Source organism: Oryza glaberrima, chromosome 5, assembly GCF_000147395.1.
Source record: "Oryza glaberrima chromosome 5, OglaRS2, whole genome shotgun sequence".
NCBI classification, from domain to species: domain Eukaryota; kingdom Viridiplantae; phylum Streptophyta; class Magnoliopsida; order Poales; family Poaceae; genus Oryza; species Oryza glaberrima.
The window spans coordinates 22,097,495-22,113,545 of NC_068330.1; the positions used below are offsets into that span (position 1 = coordinate 22,097,495).

At 45.8% G+C, this 16,051-nt stretch overlaps 3 protein-coding genes across 3 annotated transcripts; all 3 read left to right on the top strand.

Annotated features, from left to right (window-relative positions):
• The first annotated feature begins 214 nt into the window (after positions 1 to 214).
• Positions 215 to 9,753, top strand: LOC127774272 (uncharacterized). The gene is made up of 13 exons (XM_052300515.1): positions 215 to 1,013; positions 2,274 to 2,509; positions 2,597 to 2,737; positions 2,840 to 3,271; positions 3,500 to 3,598; positions 5,300 to 5,540; positions 6,068 to 6,122; positions 6,212 to 6,299; positions 6,895 to 7,113; positions 7,605 to 8,339; positions 8,426 to 8,770; positions 8,842 to 9,057; positions 9,197 to 9,753. Exons 1-13 carry the CDS (start codon positions 563 to 565, stop codon positions 9,491 to 9,493), a joined length of 3,555 nt encoding a protein of 1,184 aa, XP_052156475.1. The 5' UTR covers positions 215 to 562; the 3' UTR covers positions 9,494 to 9,753.
• A 916-nt stretch (positions 9,754 to 10,669) lies between these two features.
• On the top strand, positions 10,670 to 12,551 carry LOC127774853 (thioredoxin H-type-like). Its single transcript, XM_052301143.1, has 3 exons — positions 10,670 to 10,933; positions 11,981 to 12,103; positions 12,214 to 12,551. Exons 1-3 carry the CDS (start codon positions 10,826 to 10,828, stop codon positions 12,346 to 12,348), a joined length of 366 nt encoding a protein of 121 aa, XP_052157103.1. The 5' UTR covers positions 10,670 to 10,825; the 3' UTR covers positions 12,349 to 12,551.
• Positions 12,552 to 12,692: 141 nt separating this feature from the next.
• Positions 12,693 to 15,603, top strand: LOC127774852 (uncharacterized). Its single transcript, XM_052301142.1, has one exon. It carries the CDS (start codon positions 13,318 to 13,320, stop codon positions 15,454 to 15,456), a length of 2,139 nt encoding a protein of 712 aa, XP_052157102.1. The 5' UTR covers positions 12,693 to 13,317; the 3' UTR covers positions 15,457 to 15,603.
• The last annotated feature ends 448 nt before the right edge of the window (positions 15,604 to 16,051 follow it).

A 16,051-nucleotide genomic window follows, 5' to 3' on the forward strand; every position in this document is an offset into this window, starting at 1 on the left:
CGTAATGTGTGTATGATAAGTGGGACCATGTATTAGTAGTATAGTAAGCAACTACTTATTATATGAATTAGCTATTATATTGACTATAAATAATTTAGAGTTAGTAGGAGTGGGCTAAACTATTAAACTTGCTCTAGCTGAAGAATCAGGTGAGTCGCGTCGCTGCGGGCCGTGGCGAGACGCCGGCCGCGTACAGAACCTCTCTCTGCTTGCTCCCCATCTGCTACAGCCACTGTGTTGTGCGCACGTGTAGCACGCGCTGGACTTATCTGCTTTGCTCGTTTCATCCAACGAGCCGACCTACCCCATCACCTGCCGAGCTGCTGAGCTACACATCGTTCGCGACAAGTTCCAATCAGATTTTCAGCTGGTCACTGTCTTGCTGCTGCTGATATCATCAGCACGAGATCTTTCGTCTTCTCCGTTCTTCTCCGATCTGCAAGGTTCCATCGGTTTCTGCTCCTCAAATTCCACTACCTCTCTTCTTGATTGGGAGGAAGCCAAGAAGAAGTCAAGAACTGCCCAGTCCCCGGTCACCAGGTGGTGGTGGCGAGTTGCGGCGATGGCGTTCGTCTCCTGCCTCTCGCCGCTGATGCTGATGCTGATGACGCTGATGCTGTCCGCGGCGGCCGCCGGTAGCGGTGGTGGTGGCGTGGCGGAGTACGAGGCGCAGTTCGAGGCGTGGTGCGCGGAGCACGGGAGGTCGTACGCGACGCCTGGGGAGCGCGCGGCGCGGCTCGCGGCGTTCGCGGACAACGCGGCGTTCGTGGCGGCGCACAACGGCGCGCCCGCGTCGTACGCCCTGGCGCTCAACGCCTTCGCGGACCTCACGCACGACGAGTTCCGCGCCGCGCGCCTCGGCCGCCTCGCCGCCGCCGCCGCCGCCGCCGGCCCTGGCCGGGACGGCGGCGCGCCGTACCTGGGCGTCGACGGTGGCGTCGGGGCCGTGCCCGATGCGGTGGACTGGAGGCAGAGCGGCGCCGTCACCAAGGTCAAGGACCAAGGCAGCTGCGGTGAGAGCGCAATCTTCTCGATCTGTTTTTTTCCACCTTTACTGGATCGAAAGACTTTGATCTTTACTAGATTGGCAATCGATTTTAGTAGCTATATATCCAGAGGTTAATTTAAAAAGCAAAGCAAAAGAAAGAAAGGAACATGTGACCAAGGCATTATCCAGTAGATACAGAGGATTCCAAGAATCTTAGGAGCTTAAGATTATAAAGGAGAAGAGGCTGACCAAAAAAGGCTAATTTGGGCGTTCAGAACTCATTTGGGGATATTGCTGGTAGATTTCAATGATTCATTCATTTTTGTACTCTGCCCCACCTGTATGTTTATTTATCATCATGATGCCTGCTAGAAAAGATCTTAGAATCCTTTTCTCTTATTACTTTGGTGATATATCTTGATGAAACCTAAGTGACTTATGATGTTTTCTTTGAGGACACTGTTTGTAATTTCACTGACTTAAATTTCCAAAAGCAGTATCATCTTCCAGTCAGTTGAGTCTTTTCAAGAACAGATCGAAGTCCATAACCATAAGATTTGCTATCCTTAGAATGAAGCAACTATCCCTGGTGTACGTACAGTAGAAACACACACACACACACACACACACACACACACACACACACAGAGAGAGAGTTGTGCCTCCAGTTCCAACTTCCAAATGATATTCTTCATTGTGCACTAATGAGATGTTAAATTAAAGTTCCATTGCTTCTGAACGACCTTACAAATGAATTTACTGTTTAGAGCCAGTTTAAGGCATTCTTCAGATTATGTGGGAATCTGTGTAAGCTTCTACTGCCAAAACAGCTGTGCAAGTGTTTAAATATATCGTTTTAGTTGAGCCTTGTGTCTTTGATAGTTATATTGATTCTTTTTTTTTGTAAAACAGATAAGAATCCTGATATTAATTATTGTTCTTCCAGTACTACAGTGTTCAACGTTAGGGAATTATCTTAAACTGGTGCTCTGGTAAAATTCGAAAGGTACATATGGCTATGTGCCTCATAAGAAACTCCTCAGGCAATTGGGATGATTCTTGGGAGAAACAAGGATTTTGTTCCTAAAAGTCACTCATTTGGTCTTGTATAGTTGTATCTAGGTCATGTTTCCTCTTGTTTAATTCCCTCAGGTTTCCTCTTGTTTAATGCTTTCTACATGATTCTTGAAATACATTTTTCACTTTTAACTGCTGGTTCTACCTCATTTTCAGTGGTAAAACCATGCCAGTACTTCCAGTTAATGTGGTTTGGATTGTTGTTTAGGTGCTTGTTGGAGCTTCTCAGCTACAGGTGCCATGGAGGGAATAAACAAGATCAAGACAGGTTCTCTGATCAGCCTTTCCGAACAGGAACTAATAGACTGTGATAGATCCTACAATAGTGGTTGTGGTGGTGGGCTCATGGATTATGCTTATAAGTTTGTGGTTAAAAATGGTGGAATTGACACGGAAGCGGATTACCCATATCGTGAAACAGATGGAACATGTAACAAGAACAAGGTAAAATTGAAATGTGTACATTCAACAAATGTTGAGATAACCTCTGCCTGCCATACTAATACAATAATTTGTCTGCTTAAAATGCAGCTCAAAAGGCGAGTGGTAACAATTGATGGCTACAAAGATGTGCCTGCCAACAATGAAGATATGTTACTTCGGGCTGTTGCTCAGCAACCTGTTAGTGTAGGAATATGCGGTAGCGCTAGAGCATTTCAGTTGTACTCCAAGGTAAATAGTGCATAATTTGTTGGTTTATCCTCTCATGAACAGATGTATGTATTACCAATTTTAAACATTTTTGTACTTGCCTTTTAATATTTTGTTATGCAGGGTATCTTCGATGGTCCATGTCCTACATCTCTTGATCATGCTGTATTAATTGTGGGATATGGTTCTGAAGGTGGCAAGGATTACTGGATTGTGAAAAATTCTTGGGGTGAAAGTTGGGGTATGAAGGGCTATATGTATATGCATCGAAACACTGGTAACTCCAATGGTGTCTGTGGCATAAACCAGATGCCGTCATTCCCTACGAAATCAAGCCCGAATCCTCCTCCTTCACCAGGGCCAGGTCCAACCAAATGCAGCCTTCTTACCTATTGCCCTGAAGGATCCACCTGCTGCTGCTCCTGGCGTGTCCTGGGGCTATGCCTTTCCTGGAGTTGTTGTGAACTGGATAACGCAGTTTGCTGCAAGGATAATCGCTATTGCTGCCCTCATGACTACCCGGTTTGTGATACGGCTAGCCAACGATGCTTCAAGGTACGTAGAAAACGATTTTGTGCATCCAATATGAGCTGCCTCAAAATCTTCCATGGTTATGTTTTCTGTACTTCTCTTCCATTTCACTTTGATTCATATCAGATTCCAGTTTTTGTTTTTTTTTTACTGACTGTAGAGTAGATCTTTAGGATTTATGAACAAGTTATTGTTCACGTTATCAGATGAACTTTGTGTATTCTGAGAACTGAGTGTTCTTTCTTGTTTCAGGCAAATAATGGCAACTTCTCTGTCATGGAGGGAGGGAGTAGGAAACAACCTTTCTCCAAAGTTCCTTCTTTGGGTGGTTTGTTGGAACTGTTGGATCAGTGAGCCTATAATTCGAGCCAACTATCTTCGAGTGAGTACAGTTGACATGAGCATCGAATGCGATCTCGCCTTATCTTTCTTTTAGTACCTCGTTGCTGACCATCCCCTTTGACAGATACACTGATGTATGGACAATGCTAGGCTCAGTCAGTAGTCAGTGGTTGGGTTGCTGCTTTCTTCAAGTTTCCTGCCGCCCTGATGCTCGTCTTGCACGGAGATATTCAGATTTACTGTGTATTTTGGTGAATGGTAAATCATAATTTGCCCTGTAATGTTGTTGCTGTACATGTCAGACTAGCCTGGATTATTTCACTCAATTTGTGCTAGTGAGAACCACTTGCTACGTATGGTAGATTGATAATAAAGAGATTGTGCTGAGTCCATGCATCTAAAACTCGGATACTTTTTTTTTTTACTGAAAACAGTTGGAGAGACTTCTGCTGCGCTATATTAATAGATATATAATAAAACTCAGATACTTCTCCCTTGAATTATTAGTTCGTTTCTGCATATATTTAAGCTTAAACCAAACATCTAAACTATTAAAATATCTTCCATCAGATTGAGTTGTATGAATTCTCTTACCAATGCAATCCCAAATGTGATTAATGAGGAAAAGTTTTTTTTCCTCTTTCTGAATAAACCCGAGTTCATACTGTACAAAGTTCAGCTGTATTGGGCGTTCAGTCCAGCAACCGGATTCAAAAGTCCTGCTTAAGATATCATCTGATCTTCCGCAACCAGTCTCACCAAGATTATGTAACTAATTCATAGTCCTTAATCTCTTCGTTCCAAAATAAATAAATTTAATACTTAATTCTCCATTTCAAAATAAATAAATCTAATACGAGATATGACAATCCTATCCTTTTGAGTAGCTGAATGTGTTGTAAGATTTGGAGGCTGTGTTCAGACCTTTGTTTCTTTTTTCTTTTGTTTGGATTGCCGCTGAGGCTGAACCTATGATCAATTCTAGTAAAAGAGATGGGGGTTTTGAGTCTTGCTCAAAAGAAAAAAGATATGACACATCCTATTATCATGAATCTACAATAACCACTAAGAAAAACATCATGTTAAACATTAAGGTTCCGTTCTTTTCTCCAACAAGAGTTGGATAAAAATTAAGATTTTCGTGGCACGCTTTTTTAAACTGTTAAAGGGTGTGTTTCGTGCGAAAAACTTTTTATATAAAAATTACTCTAAAATATCATATTAATCTATTTTTCAAGTTTATAATAATTAAAACTCAATCAGTCATACGTTAATACCATCTCGTTTTGTGTAAAAAATTTCATCTTCATCTTAGGAGAAAAGAACACCGCCTAAGTGTAAAATTACAAATGAGGGCCGGTGACGATTAGGGGATTGGTTTTCGTCGGATGTCGAAGGACAGAGTAGTGGAGGAGGTGCTCGTCTCCGCCGAGTTCAGTCGGCGGAGCTCACCGGCGGCGACGGGACGGGGACCCTAACTTTTGCAAAATAGCCCCTACTTGGATCCTACCAACTCTAACTTTTGCACAATAGCCCATATATTTACATAGTAGCCCACCTGTATGATCCTAAATATTACAGCAGGATACTGACCCGATCACAATTCGCAACGGACAATGGCTGGTGCCCTACATTTTACAAAGTAGTCCCCCCTTCTGCTTAGATCCTACTAGTAACTTTTTTTACAAAAATGACCCTCCTGTAAAGTAGACTGGCTCGTCTTCTTCCCCTTCCATCCTCCCCAAAATCGTCGCCGCGGATGGAGTCGTCGGCGCCGCCGCTCAGCCGCATGAGGGGGAAACCTATGGGCTATGGCGCCGGATTTACTCCACCGGTGGCGTGGCGGCCTCTCCGATCGGTTCACACCGTCGACCGCCGCTTTGCTTTCGAGCGCGCGATTCCGCTGCGGCGACGCCCGCGCCAATGTCCAAATGTCCTCCAGTTCATAAAGGTGAGGAACAAAAAAAAAAAAAAAAAAAAAAACTCACCAGATTCGTTTTCGCATGGTTAGCGTTTGCGGGCTAGAAGGCATAGAGGTGTGGTTGCGATTTGCTAATGGGGGAGGAAGAGTAAATTTGATGGCATTGCCAATTTGCCATGGTGCGATGCTATGGATTCGGGAAACATATCTATTCTTTGGTTCCATTTTTCTTTTATTTATTTTATGTTCTTAGTGCGGCCACTTAGTAAAATCAAGAACCGAGTGAAGTGACAATCGATCACCGCCCACATCTCATAAGAGGAATCAAGAATCCTGCAAGTTATTGTATTTCTGCTAAAGATTCTGCATTTCTTGTCCACGGCCTTGCCCCTTATTCTCTCTTCACGCCGGACCAATTCCATCCACAGACATACAATGAGACACGCGTGAAAAAAAACGAGGAAAATAACATTTCTGATGTAGAATTGATATTGTAAAATATGTTTCTTGTTTTATTCTATATCGATTGCTTCTTTAATTCTACATCGTTAATGCAGGGAATCATGCAAAGTCAGTCAGGCATGGGAGGTCCGGAAAAGGAGAATATCAGTGGTTGGGAAAAGACTTCTTTTCTTTTCATGTGCGTGAATTGTGAATTGGATCCAGTAGGTCAGCGAATCGAGTTCCCTGGTTGCTTTCAGGTCTCTTGAACCGTTTATGCGGCTGCCAGCTTGCGATAGTGGCTGGTTTCCGGGCGTCGTTTGTTCTGGTCATCCTATAAATTGGCAGGTGTGTGCTTCTTGTTTTCTTAATAAACCCATCCTGTATTAGCAGATTGGTAATAGCAGAAGGAGGTGGCGCAATCTTAAATTCTTAATTCAAGTGTCTGGGCTTATTTGGGCAGTGAGATATGGTACATTCTTGTTTGCTCATGATCTTGTGTGCATAGTTGTGTGTTAAATTTTATAAACAGATGTATGCCGGTTGCCACTATCTGCAGAAATGCTATGATAGAATTGTCCAGAATAGAGCTAGCCTGATACTATTGTGACAAATAGGACTTGGAGTAATTTTCAAGCTTGCAAAGCCTCGGGCAGTTGCTTAATCATGGGATCATAGTGACATGTCGAACTTTTGTTTACGAAGTTTGCAATTGGACAACTCTAGATTCCTAGAGTTTCTTCGGTTCAAGAACAGAACCCACACATCATTGCTATGATGCTATCTTTTTTAATTGAAAACTCTGCTATGTGAATTTCATGACAGTGTTTTGGTTTATCTAGCGATGAAGTGCAGAAATATTATTTTCTTGATGAACTGTAGTTTCTAGAACTCAAACTCAGATGTCATGGTCTAATGAAACTTTGGTGTCCATGTCTAATAGAGTATCAAAAGCAGCGACGGGAAGAGCCCCATAGTGGTTGGCCCTTGGGGTGGCACAGGAGGATACCCTTGGGATGACGGTGTATACTCAACGGTACGCCAGGTCATCATCACCCATGGTGCAGCTATTGACTCCATAAGGATTGAATATGATCTGAAAGGAAGTTCAGTCTGGTCAGAGACACATGGGAGCACCGATGGAGGTTCTGAAACAGATAAGGTCTAGTTTACTATCCCTGCTGCAGCTTTTTTAATTTTTTTAGCAAGATTGCAACACTCTCCGAAATTTGCACAAATTTAATTGGTACTGTGCATGTCTTTAGGTCTATATAATAAATATAAGAGATTTATTATGTTCCTTGAGGAGCTACCACATTTTTTAGTGTAAATTTTGGTAGCTCTTGGTGGCTCCTATGTGTTGAGATACCAGGAAACAGTTGTACCTCCTCAAGTACCATAAAATCACTACAAGTATAAACACCTATATACAATTCTGGTAAAGTTGGAAGATATTTTTAGGCCTTAGCTTTATGTATGAATCTCATGTTTATTTTGGCGCATAAAATCTATGACATGCTGACTTGTTTTTAATGAAGTTGGTAAAAGTTTATATATCAAAGGCCTACTTTGATATCCATTCTACTTTGAAGAAGCATAATTTAGTTTTCATCCCTAAAACAAATTTATTGATTTTATATGTATAATCTGCAGGTGAAGCTAGATTTCCCTGACGAAATCCTTGTGTCTGTAAGTGGCTATTACGGGTCAGTCTGTGGAACTCCAGTTATCATAAGATCATTGACATTTCAAAGCAATCGTTCCATATACGGGCCTTTCGGTACTGAAGATGGGACACCTTTCTCACTCCCAGTAAGCAGTGGTAAAATTATTGGTTTTCATGGAAGGTCAGGGTCGTATCTCAACTCAATAGGCTTTTATCTGAAGCAAGTGAATGTTTCAGATCGATCAAATTCTCCAGTCTTGCCTCAGAGTAGAAGTATTACAAGTGCATATAACAAAAATGGTTATAGCTTTCCTGAGGGTGCTTCAGGATATGACATGGTCCTTGCAGTGAGAGATAGGGGTGACAGCTATGCTGTTTATACTAGCAATTACCCTAATCAGCAGTATACAAATCCATCCCCAGATTACAATGATGGAATCCGCTGGAATAAGGTGCCACAAACTAGTCCATCACTGCAGATGGTATCTTTTCCTAGTGGTTACGGAGATAGAGGAGGTGCAGCTCTGAGTAGCCACGAGACCTATGGTCCTTGGGGTGGAAGTGGTGGCACCATGTTTGATGATGGCATGTACACCGGTGTGTGGCAGATCAATTTGACTCGTGCAGTGGGAATTACTTCTATAAAGGTACTTTATGATCGAAATGGCCAAGCAGTGTGGGGAAACAAGCATGGATTCAGTGGAGCTGTTTCACCAGACAAGGTAAATATGATTTCAGTACTGCATTTCTTTAATTTATTGTGATGCTGCATACATGATTGTGATGAAGTGGAACTTTTGTTCTTCAGATAGTATTTGATTTTCCCTCGGAGGTCTTGACTCATATAACCGGCTACTATGGCACGACAATGATCATGGGTCCAACAGTGGTCAGATCACTCACATTCCACACAAACAAGCGGAGATACGGACCATATGGGGATGAGTGTGGCACATATTTCTCCACCAGTTTTTCTGATGGGAGGATAGTAGGATTCCATGGTAGGGAGGGATGGTACATTGATGGCATCGGGGTCCATGTTCAGGAAGGTAACTTGGCAGCACCGCGAGTTAGTAGTAGATCAACGATTGAGATGAACCCCTCTTTGCGCTACGACATGCTTGCACAATCAAGGAGTGAAACATACAATGAGGTAGCTACAATTCTTGTCTGAATCATAACATAAGTATGTGGCTGCAGAGCTAACTTGTAACCGTTTTCCAGGTTCCTTATAGCATGGTGAAAGAACCAGTTCCAATGGGGCCAGGGCCATGGGGTGGCGAAGGAGGCCGGCCATGGGATGATGGTGTCTACACTGGTGTGAAGCAAGTCTATGTGATGAGAGGCACCTTTATCGGCTCGATACAGATCGAGTACGACAGGGGTGACCAATCCGTCTGGTCTGCAAGGCATGGAACCAGTGGCCACATAACCCATAGGGTGAGTACTGAGTGCTATTATCAATCAAGTTCCGTTGTCAAGGAATAAAATTCATGAAACATACAACAACAATATAGGATCTGTTCATCATTCTTCGGTGGCATGTCAAACAATAACCTCTCTCCAAATGCACTTGCAGATTAAACTGGACTACCCACACGAGGTCCTGACATGCGTATACGGCTACTACAACACCAACAGGGAGGAAGGGCCCAGGGTTCTGAGGTCGATCACCTTCATCAGCAACCGAGGGAAGTACGGGCCATTCGGAGAGGAGTTCGGGGCATACTTCTCGTCGGCGAAGACGGAAGGGAAGGTTGTGGGCTTCCATGGCCGGAGCGGGCAACACCTGGACGCCATTGGGGTGCATATGCAGCACTGGATGGGAGACAGGAGGCCTGCTCCCAAGTACGTGCTATCAAAGTACCTCTTCTGATTGAGCTATGGATGAAAACTTGAATTCCTTTGAAACAAAGAGTGAATACTTGAATTACATGTAGTTTAGCCAATAGTCATATAGATAACAGATGGGCTGGTTTCGATTTGAGCTTTGGAGGCTGTAACATTTTGGGATATGGAACAGTTTAAGCCTGCGGATGAGTCCGTTCCTTGTACTCAGGCAGGCAGGCATATACTTAATGCATGACGATTTATGAGTAAATTCAAATGAAATTCACATTTTCTGATTCTTTTGCTTGCCGTGGAGAATTGGAGACCTGTTTTCAAGACTTGTGTCATTTGTGTGGTCCACTTTCTCCGAATTTGTTGTGGTCACCAGATTAGCTGCACTGCATGTCTGCATCTCTGCAGATCTCATGTTCATGATTTGAGACCTCCCGGCCACTTCAGGACGGGCATCCAATGTTGAATTCAGCAGGAAAGTATAATGCAGTAATGCACATGAAATGCTTTGAAATCAAGTGTTGTGCAAAACTGAAAATGAGGCAACATCAAACAAGTGGAAATGAAAATGTTTTCTTTTTTATTGAAGTGGAAATGAAGTTGACACGCTGCTTAGGGCTAACTAGAGAGTCTTCTTAGGAAAGCTTTAGCTTCGTTTTAATCCATCAAAAAAGCTAAAATGTTTATGTTACTTTTAATTCTAGAATAAGCTGTAGCTAATCGAATCAAAAACTCCCCAAACATACCCATTATCACATATCGCAGCCGCCCATGTTTAGGAAGGTTGTCCCTTCCCTTGGTACAAGCACCGGAAAAATGGCCATCCAATCCGACCGTTCGTTCTAGATCGGTTCCAGATCGGACGGCCAAGGACGGAGATATGGGACACCGCTCATTACAACAAGGGTCTAAATTGTACGGCCGCATTTTTTCGCTTATGCTTATGTTTATTATTCAAAATTTAAATTTTCAGCCTTAAATTTGAAATTGATTTTGGAGTTTTTTCATCAAAGTTTATTTTTCAGTCTTTGCTTTTATATCGCTAAGAACACATATATAAAAGTTTTATTCACATATTATTTTTCATTTGTAAATATACCGTTGGGCTGATGGGGGCCGGTAATTTCGCACAGAATAGAGGGGCATATTCGACCATTCGTCACGTCACAACACGTCACCAGCTAGGATAAAGTTTCGATTCCTCTCCCAACGACAATATCTTTGGGAAGGCGAGCCATGGCCAAGGGGAGCACATAGTCAGAACACCGCAGAGCAAGTGTGTGTCCTGCCTCGCGTGAAAGATAAGCGGCGCTCTGCTCTGCTCGTCGAGGAGAGAGAGAAGAGAGAGAGAGAGAGAGAGCTAGAGATGGCGGCGGCCTCAGCGGCGGCGCAGGCGGAGGGAACGGTGATCGCGATCCACAGCCTCGACGAGTGGACCATCCAGATCGAGGAGGCCAACAGCGCCAAGAAGCTGGTAATTCAACCGTCGCTCTCCTCCTCTTGTTCTTTCCTGTCCTTTTTTCTTTTTTTGCTAAGTTTTTTGAGTTTTGTGATCAATGGTGTGCGTAGCTGGCCTAGGGTTTACTTAATTGAGATTATGCTCATATCCAATTTTGTGATTGGGGTACCTGAGGAGAAAATTTTGCGTAATCAAAGTTGGGTTTTCCGCGTCTGGTTTTTTTTTAGGATTAGGGTTTCTCTCCTCCCCTTCCGGTGGGGATACGGATCTACTGTTCTCTCACCCGTTAGAGGATAATTGCAGCATAAACAGTTACTTCTCATTTAAACTAACCATGTTTTTAAAAAAAACAAAAAAAAAGAAGAATCATAGTTATTGTGAGAGGAAAACGAACAAGTTGTTCATATGTTCGTAGTTGGATTGGTGGAAAGTAGATGATGGTAGCAGCAATGAGATATCGTGGCGCACTTTGGGTAACTCATTAGTCCTTCGTTGAGGTGTATAATGATGTTTATTTTCCTTATGCCCGCTGATTCTGTAGACGGTAGAGGACACGACTATTACAAAATACTTAGCTTATTTCAGAATTTCAGGTCAGTGTTTACTTCGATTATAAGAAATAAATTATCACAATTTGGGATCGACCCTTATCTGTAGTGCAGTGTTGCTCCAATTGTTCCTGCAGAAGGTCAAATTTGCATGATTAACTTAACCACACTAGAGCCTAAAATCATGGCATACTTTAGGAGAGTGCTGAGGTCAAATTTGCATGATTAACTTAACCACACTAGAGCCTGAAATCATGGCTTACTTTATGAGAGCCGTATCATGTTGCTTCAGAGATGCAGATGTTTGATAAGTGAAGTTTGTAATTTTGTGTAGACTTGCAGTCCTAAGGTTGGTAATAGAGTCCAAAGGTTGGGAACTATTACAGTCACTTCATGTATATAACTATATATGTTTTTCGATAACATTTTAGTTCTGATTGCAGTCATTTGAATTGTTGAAATGTTGAATTAGCAATACCACAAAAGTGTGTTAACCTGGTTTTCGTCATAACAGGTTGTGATTGACTTCACTGCATCATGGTGCGGACCATGCCGCATCATTGCTCCAGTTTTTGCCGATCTAGCAAAGAAGCACACAAATGCTGTTTTTCTGAAGGTTGACGTCGATGAACTGAAGGTATTGCTGTTCCCCAAATTTTATATTTTTATGTAGGACAGTAGTACGGTTGCTGTGTTGGTTTTCCCCTTATCTGGCTTTATCCTAATGAAGATTTATGTAACAAACAGCCTATTGCTGAGCAATTCAGTGTTGAGGCTATGCCAACATTCCTGTTTATGAAGGAGGGAGATGTTAAAGACAGGGTTGTCGGTGCTATGAAGGATGAACTGGCGAGCAAGCTTGAGCTACATATGGCCATGTAGTGTTATAGTGGATTAGTACTGATATCCTAAATAAAACGGGCCTTCAGGCTCTGAAAGGATTAGTGCCTCTGTCTGTGGTGGTTTTCATATGCTTCTAGTATCAAGCATTGTTCTTACCGTTGTCTAGTTCATGGATAATGCCTTGCTTGATCCAAGTTTGTGCTTTGAATATTCCAACAAAATAATATAACCTGTGTTTTGCATATGATGGTTTTCTTTCAGGTGAGATATCAGAATGTTGGATCCTTGAGAGTTGTTTAGCTTTCATCATGATTAGTGAAGAAAGTTGCACATCACCATTGTAGTAATGTGGCAAACCTTGTTAACTTGTGAAAAAAAATGAAAAGAGTAATTCATTTGGAGTCTCATTTCAATTGTTTCGGTAACAAGAGTAGCTCATGTCATCCTCAACCATCTCAAGCCACTAAACCAGTACTCCATTACTGGGTGGTCCAACCCTATAAGATCGTGACTGTAATTTGCACAATTGATTATTTGTGTTGATTTTGAAACCAATCTTCTCTGGTTAAAATTTACTATTTGCAGTCTTGCTTCTTTGCCTGGTCACCTCCATCCCATGCATCATACGGAATGTAGTATGGGGCATATCCTTTTCTTCACTGGGTGCCGTTTCACTGGTCATTTGGTCGGCAGTCTTGAAGCTGCTCCTCACTGATCCAGGCGTAAAGATAAGCTGATCTGATTGATATCTGCCAAACTCACAGACAGAAGAAAGGTTTTAGTTCTACCAAGTACTGTACTAGTAGTTTTGTGCAACCATGAGAGATTCTTGTCTTCCATGGAGTGCCACCGCCAAGCAGCAGCTATCTTGCATCCTACTCCACATCCCATTTTTGTTCTTGCTTCAATCCCTATCTCATCACCTTCTCGCATGGATCAAATTCGATAAGAAATGGAGTAATCAAGATCAGTGAAAGCTAGGGGAGAGCTTGAGCTTCTTGGCCGGCAATGGCGCCGGCGCGCGGGTTCGTGGAGAGGCTGAGCACGGTGGAAGGGCGGCTGCTGCGGCTGGAGGTGGTCGTCCTCGCCAGCGCCGTCGTCCTGGCGGCGCTGGTGCTGTACGGCGCCACCCGCCGCCGGAGCAGCGACAAGCTCCTCCGCGGCGTGATGTGGATGGCCTACTCGCTGTCCTACGTGGTGGTGTCCTACGCCGTGGGGCTGATCCAGGACGGGCCGTTCCGCGGCGAGACGTTCGTGCTGTGGGCGGCGGCGCTGCTGCTGATCCAGGCGAGCGCGTACGCGGCGCCGGTGCACAGCCGCCGCGAGTTCAGCCAGCGGAAGAAGCTGCTGCTGCAGCACGTCCTCCAGACCGCGCTCGTGCTCTGGCTCATCGCCAACGCCACCGGCCGGAACGCCAGCTACCGGGCCGCGATCTGGGCGTTCTGGTGCCTCAACGTCCTCAAGACGGTGGCCAAGATCGTCGAGATGATCAAGGCCAGCATCCCCGACCAGTCCGTCAAGCTGATCGCCGACTACATGGACGTCGAGGAGTCGCTCGCCGGTGTCGGCGACGGCGAGCCGCCGGACCCGACGACGATGAAGGGCTACAGGTACATCTTCCACGGCGAGGACACCATGGTGCCGGCGACCCGCGACGACATGGTGAGGCAGAGCGACGGCAAGTCGGTGGTCACCATCGACCGCGTGTACCGGTGGATCGACGACGAGCCCGGGTACAGCGGCGTGGAGAAGGACATGGCGAGGGACTTCTGCCTCGCGTTCGCGCTGTTCAAGCTGCTGAAGCGGCGGTTCTACGGCTTCGTCCCGGCGGAGGCCGGCTCGCCGAGGGCGCGGGACCTCGTCTGCGGCGGCCTCATCCGGCCGGCCGTCACGGGGCCCGACGCCGCGTTCCGCGTCGTCGAGGCGGAGCTCGCGTTCCTCTACGACGAGTTCTACACCCGCAACGTCGTGCTCGTCGGCGCCAGGACTTACGTCTGCATCGCCGCCGCCGTGGCCGGGATCACCATGTGGACGGCGTTCTTCGGCACGCTCGGCCCGGGCTACCACCGCCTCCGCATCGGCGTGCGCGGCCTCGACCGCTCCGTCACGGTGCTGATCGTCGTGATCACCGCCGGCCTCGAGCTCTGCCAGGCGGTGGCCGGCTTCTCCAGCAACTGGAGGTACGTCAAGACGGTGTACCGCTGCGTGCGCGACGACCAGCCGTGGACGAACAGGCGGCGCGGCCACCTCTGGTGGAAGGAGAGCATCACGCCGCCGGCGACGAGGTACTGGGACGACAAGGTCGGCCAGTACGTGCTCCTCAAGCGGTTCGGCCACCGGCCATGGAACATCCTGTCGTGGCTGACGCTCTACCTGGTGGAGCCGCGGCGGCAGGGGCAGAAGCGCGGCCGGAGGAAGCGCCTGCCGCAGGAGGTCCGGCGAGCGGTGCTCGTGTCGCTCAAGGCGAGCTACGGCCACCTCACCAATGGCGTCTCCACGCTGCGGAGGCACGGCCTGACGCCGCAGCTGGAGTGGGCGTGCGCGTTCCCCAAGCTCACCGACCAGATCCTGGTGTGGCACGTCGTCACCACCCGCTTCGACTGGACGAGCGGCGGCGGCCATGGCCGGAGCCGCCGCCGCGACAACGGCGGCGACGTGAACAGGGTCGTGGCGACGAAGCTGTCGAACTACTGCGCCTACCTGGTCGCGTTCGTGCCGGAGATGCTGCCGGACCCGAGCTACAACGCGGAGCAGATGTTCGACACGGCGGTGCAGCAGGCGAGGGACCACCTGGGCGGCTGCAGGACGGAGAGCGCCGTGCTCCAGAGGCTGCAGGAGATCGAGGACGAGGAGCGGCGCGGCGCCGTGCGCGAGAGGGCGGGCAGCGCCACCGTCATCGAGAAGGCGGCGCTGCTCGGCGGGCAGCTGAGGGCGGCCGTGGACGGCGAGGCGCGGCGGTGGCAGGTGCTGGCCGAGTTCTGGGCGGAGTTCATCCTGTTCCTCGCGCCGTCGGACAACGTGGACATCCACGCCGAGATGCTCGGCGCCGGCGGCGAGTTCATGACGCAGCTGTGGGCGCTGCTCTCCCACGCCGGCGTCCTGGAACGGCCGGCCGTCGCCGCGACGCAGTCGCCACCGACGGTGTGATCAGATTGATCGATGGTTATGTTCGAGATCGTGCAAGCTAGATAGGGGATGCAAATTTAGTTGCTCCATCCATGAATTCATTTTATATTTTGAAACATCATTGAACGATTTAGTAATTAGTTTGGAACAAAGCGTCTGAAAGGAAAATTTTCTGGCTTATAAGCTAAAAAAAGACTTCCGCAATAAAAAAATTTAAGATATGACCTTTACAAATTTATTCTTAGCGATTCAAAAGCTAGAGCTAGATATTAAAAACAGAAAACATAATTTAAATTATAAATTCAAAACTGGTTACGGCTTAACAAGCATGATCATATAAATATTATTTCAAACACTACCATAATAATAATTCTATGAATAATTTGTTTCAAATGTTACCTTATTACTTCCGCCATATTGCTCGTTTGAATCGTTGTCGTCCATTCGCCTTTGACTTGAATAGTTCAGTGTACTTAAAAAAAATGTTGACACGTGTGCCTAATTATTTTTTCGTACAAGACCATCCAAAAGCTTGAAATGCAGCGGCAAGCAAAACAAAAAGCAAATAAAAAGGTGAAATAAAAGTAAAACAGGCAACCTAGTTCAAAAAGGAAAA